Below are 13,823 nucleotides of genomic sequence, written 5' to 3' on the forward strand. Positions count from 1 at the left end.
ATTGACTCTAAATGTATTTTAAGTATACTACAAGTAGATTTTACTTTAAGCACACTTCAAATATATTTATTTTAAGTACACTTTAAATATATTTCAAAAGTATATGAAAAAACATCATAAAATCTCTAATAACTCATTTCCATTGTACATTGTCTTATTCACAATCATCAGCCATTCACATGAACCTTCCTTTCACCTCCACTTCAGACAACAACCACTGCCTCAACCAGGATTTGAACCCACAATTCACTGAACCACAGACCTGCACTCTAACCACTAGACCACAACTACCTGTTCTTCATCAGGCACAATTACGTTCTTGAAGTAATAGTCTTGAGTAGTACACTTTAAGTATACTTTTATATATTTAATAATAATACTTAGAAATCATTGGTGGTGGTATGCTTTTATCGAATTAAAGACACTTTTACATGTTTAATTTGTGAACCAAAAAGTACACTTAAAGTGCACTTAATATACTAATAACACAACTTAAGTACAGACTTCAGTAGTGTGCTTAAAAGTTGAATAGGTAAGGCCTTACATGCCTTTTTAAGATCTGTTTGTGCTCTTCAATATGGTGTTTTTACCATGAAAATACATTAACAAAATGGAAGGTTATTTAATGTTACAAAGCATAATGAATAAATAAACCTAGGTTAAAATACACTAAAATGATGGTTAAAAAAAAGTACCCAGGTGAAAAACTTGTACTTAACATACTTATTAAGTATGTATTTTTGTATTTAAAATATACTTCAAAAGTGTGTATTTAAAGAATGTTATTTTGGGACAACTTATAGTATACTTAAATACACTTGAAGTATGATTAAGTAGAGCTTTAACACATTTTAAGCTGACTTTTTGGTACTAAAATCAATCTTTGCAGAAGTGTACTTAATATACTAAAATCATACTTAACTGTAAGTACATTTTAAATATACTTACTAATTCACTTTAAAATATGTTTAATGTGTACTTTAACATGTGGTGAAGTGTAACTATTTGAAGTATGCTACAAATCTATTTCAAGGTCATAAGAAAGCACTTTATAGCATGCTGCAGAAGTACATACTTAAGTTGTGTTATTTTGGGACAACTTATAGTATACTTAAATACACTTGAAATATAATTAAGTAGAGCTTTAACACATTTTAAGTTGACTTTTTGGTACTAAAATCAAACGTTGTACAAGTGTACTTAATATGCTAAAATCATACTTAACTTTAGGTACGTTTCAAATATTCTTTCTAATACTAAACTTTAGCACATTAATTGTAAAATACAAATACACTTAAAATACACTTAAAATATACTACACTAATAGTATGTTTTCAAATACAATACATTTAAATACAATACACTAATAGTGTATTTTATAATACTACACTTTAACACATTACTTTTAAAATACAAATGTACTTAAAATAGACTTAAAATTGAATATACTAATAGTATATTTAACAGTACCACACTTAAGCACATTACTTTAAAAATACAAATGTACTTACAATACATTTAAATACAATACACTTATAGTGTATTTTATAATACTACACTTAAGTACATAACTTTTAAAATACCAAGATACTTAAAATACACTTAAAATATAATACACTAATAGTATACTTTATAATGCTACACTTTAGCACATTACTTTTAAAATACAAATGTACTTAAAATACATTTAAATACAATACACTAATAGTGTATTTCATAACACTACACTTAAGTACATGACTTTTAAAATACAAAGATACTTAAAATACACTTAAAATATAATACACTAACAGTATACTGTATAATGCTACACTTTAGCACATTACTTTTAAAAATACAAATGTACTTAAAATAGACTTAAAATACAATATACTAATAGTATATTTGACAATACTACACTTTAGCACATTACTTTTAAAATACAAATGTACTTACAATACATATAAATACAATACACTAATAGTGTACTTTATAATACTACACTTAAATACATAACTTTTAAAATACAAAGATACTTAAAATACACTAAAAATATAATACACTAATAGTACACTGTATAACGCTACACTTTAGCACATTACTTTTAAAATACAAATGTAATTAAAATAGTCTTAAAATACAATATACGAATAGTATATTTGACAATACTACACTTAAGCACATTACTTTTAAAATACAAATGTACTTACAATACATTTAAATACAATACACTAATAGTGTATTTTATAATACTACACTTTTGTATATAACTTTTAAAATACAAAGATACTTAAAATACACTTAAAGTATAATACACTAATAGTATACTTTATAATGCTACACTTTAGCACATTACTTTTAAAATACAAATATACTTAAAATACACTTAAAATATAATACACTAATAGTATATTTTACAATACTACACTTAGCACATTACTTTTAAAATACAAATATACTTAAAATACATTTAAAATACAATACACTAACAGTATATTTTATAAAACTATATTTAAGTACATAACTTTAATAATACAAATGATTTTAAAATATATTTAAAATACACTAAACTATAAGTATATTTTTAAATACCATACTTAAGTACTGTACTTGATAAATAGAGTGTACTTAAAATGTACTTTCAGAAAATTAAATATATTTAAAGTACACTTAAGTACACATTTTTTTGACCTGGGTGTACAATCAAACAAAGTATGTATATTGTATATGTATATATATTATGTATATAGGCCTAGTATGTACTGTATACCCAGTTGAAAATGTATTTCAGTGCAGTAAAAAAATGTCATGGAATGCATTTGAGCAACAATTGTGAGCACACACACAGTAGGCCTACAACTGATTTGCCTAGACCAGTGGTTTTCAAAGTGGGGGCCGGGGACCCTTGGGGGGCAATGAAAGGAAATAATAAAATAAATTATTAAAGAAATTGAAGAACTAAGGTACACCAAAATAAACCAAAAATGAGCTAAATAATATTCCCATTAGTTAATTTAATATATCCTAGTGGGGCACTGACTCACAGACCTAGACTATGGTTGTGAAAGGGGATGCACAATAAAAAATAGTGTGGCACGACCCATGTAAAGGGGGCCTTGGCTTGAATCTACCAGGATATGGGGGGCCTTGGCATGGTTAAGTTTGGGAACCCCTGGCCTACACTAATAGTAGGCTATATTTTGCTTTTACAATAGCCAAGAGCTTTGGGAGATTCTTTTGTAAAATTATAATAATTCCAGGTCCATCCCAAATATGATAGCCTATATGCCACACCTGTGCAAATGCATCTCTCTCTCTCTCTCTCTCTCTCTCTCTCTCTCTCTCTCTCTCTCTCTCTCTCTCTCTCTCTCTCTCACACACACACACACACACACACACACACACACACACGCACGCACGCACGCACGCACGCACGCACGCGCGATTAGTATCAGCTGGGGCGCCAAGCCTAAGTGACACACAAAAAAACATTTGAAACTAAACGGCCTCTTCTCTAGTAAAATGTGGTCTGTTATTCACCATCTAGGGGCTTGGGGCCCCAAACGGCTGTCTGCCTAGCCTGGTGACAATGCGCCTCTGCAAACGCGCGCGCGCATACGCGCATACGCGCACACACACACACACACACACTACATTAGGCAATGTCGTCATGGTAACTTCAGATGCTTTTATGGTTTCGCTAGAAGGGTGTGCTTGTCGCCATTATGGCTTCCACAGAAAGGATGTCGAATAATGAACCCTGTAGCCTATTACCTTCCTCAAATGTGTGTAAGCAAACTAGACAGCTGTCCACATTCACAAATTCAACACATCATTCAAGCTCTTTGCAAACTTTCACCAGCTCGTGTCATATTGGGTAAACTAAACATGAACACAAATTAGCCTACTTTCATGTTTTCAGCGCGAGAGGCACAAACCGGTGTTAAAAATAGGCTAGGTTTCTCCAACCAGTTACCCAGATGTCAGAATCAACAGTGACAAGTCGTAATTGTCCATCTTAATTTAGGCCTACTTTAGGCTACTTAGGCTACCGTACATTACTATTTGACCATCACTTTGTTTCTTAGTTGATCTGGGGACACCAACAGATAGGCCTAGGCCTACCAGTTCACATCGGAACAGGAAACAATTGAGTGAAATGTGTTTTAAAACGCGTTTGCAATAGGCCATTTGTAAGCTATATGGCCTACCAAACTGTTTCTCTCACTTAAATTGAAATATTGCAGAGTTTCCTCTTATCTTGGAGACATACCGTCATTCAGTTTCCATGGTATGATATGCTTCCTCGAGGTCGTTAATGGATAACTTTACTGTGCGCCTTCCCATATAAAACTCGGGTAATTAATTACCGTCGCAGTTCCTCTCGGGACAGCCCCACCAACACCAACATCCAGACAGTCTGCTCAGGTCCATTTCTTGTAGCCACAGCTAAGATGCCCACGTGCAAAACAGACTGCGTTGAAAAACCTTTATCAAAAGTCTTTGGAAAATTCGGATGGGTTATTGGCAAATATCCATGGCCCTTCTTTATTTTCCCGCTAATTATATCTGCAGGTCTGGGTGCAGGATTTTACTTTCTAGAAGACAGGGAGTCGAACGGTATCGAAGATCAGTTCACACCAAAAAATGGTCCGGCCAAGACAGAGAGACAATTTGTCAAAGAATATTTCCCGCAAACGGATGAGTTTTCAAGTCTGAGGCTGTACACCGATGGCACCTATGCATCGATTATTGCGGTGAGGTCAACAAACATTCTCACTGAAGAAGCGCTCCAGGAGATACTCGATTTAGATCGTCAAGTTAGAGAGCTCAAAACAGATGGACAGCGCCCCTTCACTTTCTCTGATTTGTGCGCAAAGATGAATGGAAGTTGCGTCTCCAATCGCATATTAGACATCATGAAGTCCTCGATTCGTGATGGCAGCCCAATAAGTTACCCGCTTTACAAAAACGGAACTAGTGGTCCTACAGAATTCATAGGATCAGCTATCGGTGATGTGAGTCAGGATTCCGCCAAAAACATAGAGAAAGCCCGTGCCATCAGACTTTTCTATTACTTAGAAGACAGCAGGAAGACTGAAACTGACGTTTGGCTAAAGAAGTTCATTGACACCTTCCCAGAGGACAAAACTCCTAGAACGGTATGTTTTTTGTTTTTGGTAAAACTTTGAATTTGAAGTAGCCTATGTATGTAGGCCTATGTATGTATGTATGTATGTATGTATGTATGTATGTATGTATGTATGTATGTATGTATGTATCTATCTATCTATCTATCTATCTATCTATCTATCTATGTAGGTCTATGTATGTATGTATGTATGTATGTATGTATGTATGTATGTATGTATGTACACAGTAAATTCTGCAGTGCTCATTTAACACTTAGAGAGTTAATTTGATTCCATTTGGACTTGAATGAACTCTGTAAGTGTTGAATTAACACCACAACATTTACTGTGTATGTATGTATGTATGTATGTATGTATGTATGTATGTATGTATGTATGTATGTATGTATGTATGTATGTATGCCTACAGTAGCCTATGTAGTAGGCTATTTAAAGTACTAGCCTATTAGGCCTGAGCCACTGGGTCAAAATTCTGCTTGTAAGACTACACTAATCTGATCTAGGCTATAGAAAAAAGAAGGCTTATGCCTTTTCTTTTTTAAGTCTGATTTATTAAAAGGCATAGGAGGAAGCACAGAACATTTATTGAAAATAGTATGTTATCTTATACTCTAAATGCGGCACTATGTGCACCCAAAAAGAATTCTTTTGATGTTGGTCTGTCCCTTAATTACAAGTTACCCTTTCCTCAGCCCGAAGGTGACCCCTGTCCTGAACTGAGCGCACCTTCATTTCCTTTCAGTCAAAAGAACCCTTTATAAATGGAAGCAAACAGTGGGGATTGTTTAGCTATCTCAGGTTGACTGAATGTTTTGTACTATGGCTTGCAGATCTCTATTTCGTACTTCACTTCAATTTCAAGAGAGGAGGAGTTTGACACCAATTCCAAGACGGTCATCCCACTCTTTTCTGTCACATACTTCTTGGCCATCACTGTCTCAATAGTTTCCTGTTTGAGGTAAGTTATAATCAACTACTTGTACTTCCAAGTCACAATCACACAAATCTATAGCCATGCTACAGCACTTCTCCATGGAAAAACGGATCAAATCAAGGAAATGAGGCAGGCTAACATGCAAGAATGTTTACTCTCACAGGATGAATCCGCAAAGTCAGAGAATACGTGCACATCAGTAGCTCAGGTGCTGGACCAAACAGAAGATCACTAAACTGAGAGGAAATGATAATAGTCCGCAAGACTACTCTATGCTTCCAAACAAAGCTTAATGGCACAATGTTTGCGACGTGCAGTCCTCAACTTTGATGAAGGACTGAGCATCCAAAACGTGCCATTAAAATGGTTTGGAAGAATAGAACAGTGTTGCAGACCTTCATCATTTCCTTTCAGTTTACTCTCGCAGGATAGCCAGTATGAAAAGTAAAATCGACAGATACTTTATTTTAGTAAGATTAAAAAATCAGTCCTTTTCATTTTGGTTTGGGTTGGTCTTACTTTCTTTTGATTGAGATTATTATTGGGGAAAACATTATTTAATAAGATATTTGTATTTTCTACAGGCACTTTGAGGATTTTGCATCTAACCACTTCGCACTGTTCATTTATCCTCGTGGTGTCTTCTTGGTTTTGTGTTCATCTGTAGGCTGGACTGTGTGCGTAACAAGGTGTGGGTGGCCACCTTTGGGGTGCTGTCTGCTGGCCTGGCCGTGCTCTCCAGCTTTGGACTTCTGCTCTTCTGTGGCATGCCATTTGTGATGACTGTGGCAACAGCTCCCTTTCTTATTCTTGGTAGGCATAACATCCTGAATGTAGTTTAATTATGTAATTAGTTAATTTATTACTCAATCAATCTATCAATCAAATGCTCAATCAGTCAATGGTTGCACACCGCTGATCGCAAATAAACTCAAATGATATTTGGCACCACCTACAGTTTGAAGTAAGACTTACACTATTACCAAGCTCACATTTTAGTGTGGAAGCCATCAAAGACAAATGAGAGTGGCACCCCCTGTCAGTGAAATCAAAAGGCATACATTAAGACTTTTTTGTGTGTGTCCAGTACTTTTCAAACCACAATATGAATAAAAGAAATCCTGCAGGATGCAGTTAAAATTTAACATTTACATGTCCACAGCAATATGGAACCTTTCAGAGCAAACAGGGAGTTTTACACTGAAAAGCAATTTTGAACAGCCGTCTGTAGTCAATATCCAAATTAAGTGTTAATGTTACAGACAGTACATGACAATCCGAAACGGCTTAATTGTACACCTACTGTAAAAGGTCTGCCGTGTGTCATCTGTTTGAATTAGGTAATGTAGCCCAAGTCACTGCAATTCAAGTTAGCTTCATCGTCAATATACGTACAGTGTATCGTTGTAATATTTTGGTTTCCTTGCTACAGGTGTTGGTGTGGACGACATGTTCATCATGATCTCAGCCTGGCAGAAGACAAAAGTGAAGGACAACGTTGAAGATCGGATGGAAGAGACGTACAAGGAGGCTGCCGTCTCCATCACCATCACCACCCTGACTAATGTCCTGGCCTTCTATATCGGCCTCATGACAGACTTCGGGTCTGTGCAGTCCTTCTGTATGTACACGGGCACTGCCCTCCTCTTCTGCTACTTCTACAGCATCACATTCTTTGGGGCCTTCATGGCCTTCAATGGTCGACGAGAGAAAAGCAACAGACACTTTTTCACATGCCGGATTGTTGACCTTCCAGATGCTAACAATACAGCCAACGCTTGCTCAGTAGGAGGGGCATACGATCCTACGACGGGTACGGAGGAGGACCTGCCAATGAATAACTTTTTCAAAAATCATTATGGGCCATTTATAACAAAACCCTGGACAAAGGTGTTTGTTGTCCTCATCTACGCAGGGTATTTGGCTGGTAGCATATATGGCTGTTTTCAAATGCAGGAGGGCATTGAGCTGAAAAATCTAGCGCCTGATGATTCATATGTTGCTAGTTACTATGACAATGAAAATGCCTATTTCACAGAGTACGGGCCCTTTGTCATGTTGGTTATTAGAAATCAAAGCTTTCAGTACTGGGAGCAAAGTGCCCGTGACAGCCTTAGTGTGTGCCTGAAAGAATTTGAATCATCTGAGATGGTTGCCAAAAACATGATCATATCTTGGCTTGAGTCTTATGAGTTATATGGAAATTTAAGTGGCCTCAATCTAAACAGTGAAAATGTGTTTATGAAGAACGTATCCGAATTTCTTACTAAAGCAGGTTTCAGTCAGGATGTAAACATTACTGACGGCAAAATACTGGCTTCTAGATTGTTCATTCCCACTGTGAACATCAGTTCAGCAACTGATGAAAAAGACATGTTGAACTTCTTCAGGGAGACAGCTGTAGGCCTAACCTGTAAAGACCTTGACGCGTTAGTCTACCACCCTGCTTTCATTTATTATGACCAATATGCAGTCATAGTCAGCAACACGATACAAAATATTGCAGTTGCAACCGTAGTTATGCTTGTTATATCTCTTCTGTTGATCCCAAGTCCTCTGTCCTCTCTGTGGGTGACATTTGCCATTGCTTCAGTTATAGTAGGTGTGGCTGGTTTCATGGCTCTGTGGGGTGTCAATCTAGACTCCATCTCAATGATCAACCTGGTCATCTGCATTGGCTTTTCTGTGGATTTCTCGGCACACATCTCCTATGCCTTTGTGTCAAGCAACGAAAGAACGGCCAACAAAAAAGCTGTTGATGCCGTCTACAATCTCGGCTATCCAATTGTGCAAGGAGCCATCTCTACCATTGCTGGTGTTGTTGTCCTTTCGGCAGCCAAGAGTTACATCTTCAGGACGTTCTTCAAGATCATGTTCCTGGTCATCACGTTTGGTGCGTTCCACGGCATTGTGTTCATCCCTGTGTTCCTAACATTCTTTGGCTGCTGCAGTGACTCAAAGAATGCCGTTGATGACAAAGTCCAAAGCCCCCAAATACAAAGTAGCCTTAAATCTCTGCAAAATGCCTTGCCAATGTATGCAAATATGATGCATAGTCCAAAAAGTCCTAAAAGCATCCAGGGTCATCCAAACGTTAGCTTTGATCCTGATTGCCCCTAAACTTATGTAGATGCACTGAAGACCGATAGCTGCAAAAGCAAAACATGATAGGTACAGGGTGAAGGGTTACATACATGCTTTTCAACACACACTTTCCAAGTTACAATGTACAGAGTAAATTTTACAGTGTTACTTCAACACGTAGAGAGTACTGTGGTAATCGAATTTACTCAAGAAAATTAAAATATACTCTCTAAGTGTTGAAGTAGGACTGCAGACTTTGTATTCCAAGTTATACATGTCGTCTGACTAATATTTATTATTCTCTGTAACTGCTACTTGCATTTGTCTACATTGCTTATGTATTTTGTTTTTTAGATGGATACATTTGTACATTAAAGTTGTGAAACTTTGAATATTCACTGTTATTGTTCTGTGTAGCTTTTATTATTATTATTAGATTTTACTATTTACAGAGTATAGCTTTAACATGTCAGAACTGCTGGGCCCTCCTGTGGCAGTAATGACATGAAAGGGAGACGCACAAAGATTTCTAAAATGTGTTAATAAATGCTTATTTTTGTATAAAAAAGGAATGAATAAAGACAACTGGTGTAATCATTATCCAAATGTATTGCCCCTATCAGTCATTATTAATGTAATATGGTGCCAGCACAAACCTGAAGCCAGCTTAACATATGGTAAGAGTGAGGGAGAGCATGTGTGTGCAATACATGTACAGTATGGCCACGTTCGTAATGGCGTTTTGCTGCTTTTGCTGGGCAGCGCGTATGCACACTTTGCCAGTTCAATGCATTCTGGTTAAAATGTTCTGAAATGGTTAAGTGTGTATGTGCGGTGCCAAGCAAAAGCAGCATCAGCACCGGCTATGCCATCAAGAACGCGGCCTATAAGTACTGTATGTGCAGGGTCACTAACAGCTTTCCCCAGTCCTAGTACAGAGGGTCTTTCTCAAAACCTAGGACAGGGTCCTTCCAAGTGTATCAGCCTAATTAGTCACGCCCAGTGATTGGATACTCTTTGGTGAACTCTACAGAATATCCAATCACTGGGTGTGACTAATAAAGAGTATCCAATCACTGGGTGTGACTAATTAGGCTGATACACTTGGAAGGACATTGTCCTAGGTTTTGAGAAGGGCCCAGAGTCATATGAAAGCCCACCTTACCCACCTCCCGCCTAATGCATACAATGACCGCGTTTGTGAAGAAGCAGTGCTGCTACCAGAATACACTGACATGGAAAAGTGCGCATGCACGCTGCCTAGCAAAAGCAGCACTGCGCCATCATGAACACGGCAGTTGTAATGTGGATCCAATTTTTCAGACGAGACTGCCCTCTTGAGGAATGGAATTGTTACCAAGAAAAGTAATCTCACTCAAACACATGTGCGTGATGGTGTCCTACTGCATAAACAAAAAGAAGACAAAAGGCTTGTAAATATATGAGTTAGCATAGCAGGGGTAAACAGTCGATACAAGTACAGTGCTCTTGCTATTAGAAGCTTAGCAAGGACCTAGTGCTGCAGAGATCCTTATTAATCCAGGTGCAATTTAACTGTGGGGACTGTACCTCTCCATATTTCCACTAGGGGTCACCACTGAGCTTGCTCTTCAGGTGTTGTTCCATGAAACTTCAAACAGGGTGGATATCAGTGAATTGAAAACCAAGCCATACAATTTTATGGCTATGTGATAAATGCCTCTACTTAGCCCCTAATGAGCAACCTTTGGGTTTTGCCAAATTTGAATGGCTAAATACTAAAACAACCCCTGTCTCTCGTCGACACACTGTATATTGCACGATCAATATATGACGCACTCAATACCAGATGTGTCTAATTAAGACATGCATTTTGAGTGTAAGCCCAACATCTTCATATCTTCCTGTATGCCCTTTATTGATTGTAATTTTACTGTGTGTGAAGTGTGTGTGTGTGTGCGCGCGCATATAATTTATTGTTTATTAGTTAGAAACTTTATTATCCCCAATGGGGATTTTTTTTGTCAGCAGGTAAGGTGTTTATGTTTGTGGGGGGTATATTAATTATGTCTGTATCAGTCTTAGTTTAAACTACACATTGTAACCTGGTCAAACGGAATTTCAATCTTCTGTCAAATGCCTTTCACATAGTTTTTTTTTTTACTGTAAAGTAAGCATGTAGAAGACATATTAGCAGAGTTCCCACAAAGGTACAACAGGAGGTGTGAAAAAGAGCTGCCTAAACTTACTACAGCATCTTTGGTGCAATACATGCCGATAGCATTCATTTACAACACAAGGGTGTGCCTTTAGTGCTTTGTCATTGGATTTTGACAGCCTCAACTTGGGTGTGTCATGGATTGAAAAGCTGTTTAAGCTGTCAGTGGTTAACCATACTAGTAGCTGGTGTCCTCCAATGCCCTGACTGACAGACCATACATGCTGCTGTAGGAAACCGGTCTTGCAAGGTCATTGACAAATATTGACAAACAGTGTTACAAACTAAATTAGTTTCAGAGCACTTGATCACTTGTGTTGGGAAACACAGTATAAGAAAATAACTAAAAAAATATATGAACAGCAGGCATATGTACTCAAACAAAACTCCAACATGGTAAACCGAGATACGCCCCAGTAGGAGTCAGCAATGCAACAAAGTGGGATCAACTCCAGTCTCCTAAATGGGCGTGACTCTCCATTGAACTAGATTCATTCTCCATAGGGTTTTCACACCTAGTCCCTTTCAGCCTCCTAAGCGAACTCAGAGTAGTGACTCAGCATTTTTGACGCATATGTGAATGCCCCACCGTACTGAGACCTTGGTTGACGTGGTCTCAGTTCGGTTCGCTTATGAATTCTGTTAAGTTACACTAGGTGTAATCCCTTAAGGAGGGCTGTAGTGGACCGGGTGTGATAAAAAAGAAGAGTGACACACCATAAAAGCCCACCAGGGCCAGAAAGATCAGCCAGTTCTTTTTGTAATACACTCAATACAATACAATATGAACAAAAACAGAACTGAGTCCTTTTGCTTTCGGTTCGCTTTTTGCTCCACTTAAAGAGGACTGAGTTTAGTTCACTTAAAGGGGACCAGGTGTGAAAACCATAGACATACTTTAGGTATAGACAGTATAGACATAGACAGTATAGACATACAAACCCCAACTCCGATGAAGTTGGGACGTTTGGTAAACAGTGAATAAAATCAAAATGCTATCATTTTCAAAACATTCAGTCTATTCATTAGATGGAGAATAGTGAAAAGACAACATATTAAGTGTTTAAACCGAGAACATTTTTTGTTTTGGGGGACATATGTACTCATTTCTAATTTGATAAATCCAACACATCTCAAAAGAGTTGGGACGGGGACAATAAATGGCAGCAAATGTCAAGGAAGACTAAAAACAAAACAAAAGACAACACTTAACAGTTAAATACATTAACCGATGAGATGATTTTATGTAAAAAACTGTTAATTCCTATCTTGGACATGATTTCACCAGCTTAAATGGTGGGTGTATTCCTTGTCATGTTTTGCAATGTTTTCCTTTCTGTAGTGCTTATAGTGTGACAGGTCTTGACCAAAAGCCCACCATTTTATCACCTGCTGGTCCTTATGATGGAGCCAAACTGTTAAAACATAGTAGAGAATGCAATTTGACCTTACTACAGTATATCACGAAAGTGAATACACCCCTCACAGTTTTTCAGATTTTTGAGTATATCTTTTCATAGGAAAGCATTACAGAAATTTCACTTTGACACAATGATTAGTGACCTTTTAACAACTTATTTAAGCGCTTAAATTTCTTTTTCACTCAGAAAAAAACAAAATACAGCCAATAATGTTTGAACATGTACTCACAAAAGTGAGTACACCCCAGATGAAAATCCGGTAGAGAAGGGGCTGTGTTTGCTCGAATCGTCTCGAAATGAAACGAAATGAAAAGGGATGAAAAGGGAGGTCATCAGTGTACGTTTCAACCTTTCTTCGCATTGAATTTTAACATTTTGAGTCTGCATCTGGCTTAAATACATTGGTGTGAGATTTGAATGCAATCCTATGGAGAATATCATGATCTGCTTCAGTAGTCACAGTGCATGTTGACATGCATGTTTCTTGTAGGTGTATTTCAGATTACCAATGTTGACAGCATCCATGCATCCCCAAACCATGTCAGTCCCACTACCATGCTTGGAGTTTGATAGGATACACTTGTTTTGTAAAACTCACTTGTTTACCACCACAAATGCTTGACACCATCTAAAGTATATTTGTTTATCTTGGTCTCTTCAGATCACACGACATGGTTCCAGTGATCCATATCCTTGGTCTGTTCATCTCTCTTGAGACCAAGATAAACAAATTTGCTTTAGATGGTGTCAAGCATGTGTGGTGGTAAAGAAGTGAGTTTTACAAAAAAGTGTATCCTCTCAATAGCCAAGCATGGTAGTGGGACTGACATGGTTTGGGGATGCATGAATGCTGTCAACATTGGCAATCTGAAATACACCTAAAAGAAACATGCATGTCAACATGCACTGTGACTACTGAAGCAGATCAAGATATTCTCCATAGGATTGCATTCAAATCTCACACCAATCTATTTAAGCCAGATGCAGACTCAAAATGTAAAAGTTCAATGCAAAGAAAGGTTGAAACGCACACTGATGACCTCCCTTTTCATTTC

The 13,823-nt window shown here is 37.4% G+C and overlaps 1 protein-coding gene across 1 annotated transcript; it reads left to right on the forward strand.

The window, feature by feature from the left end:
- The first annotated feature begins 4,433 nt into the window (after window positions 1–4,433).
- ptchd3a (patched domain containing 3a) lies at window positions 4,434–9,668 on the forward strand. Its single transcript, XM_063206174.1, has 4 exons — window positions 4,434–5,141; window positions 5,963–6,090; window positions 6,734–6,879; window positions 7,499–9,668. The coding sequence occupies exons 1-4, from the start codon at window positions 4,434–4,436 to the stop codon at window positions 9,184–9,186; spliced, it is 2,670 nt and encodes an 889-aa protein (XP_063062244.1). The 3' UTR covers window positions 9,187–9,668.
- The last annotated feature ends 4,155 nt before the right edge of the window (window positions 9,669–13,823 follow it).

This window comes from Engraulis encrasicolus, chromosome 9 (assembly GCF_034702125.1).
Source record: "Engraulis encrasicolus isolate BLACKSEA-1 chromosome 9, IST_EnEncr_1.0, whole genome shotgun sequence".
Lineage (NCBI taxonomy): Eukaryota > Metazoa > Chordata > Actinopteri > Clupeiformes > Engraulidae > Engraulis > Engraulis encrasicolus.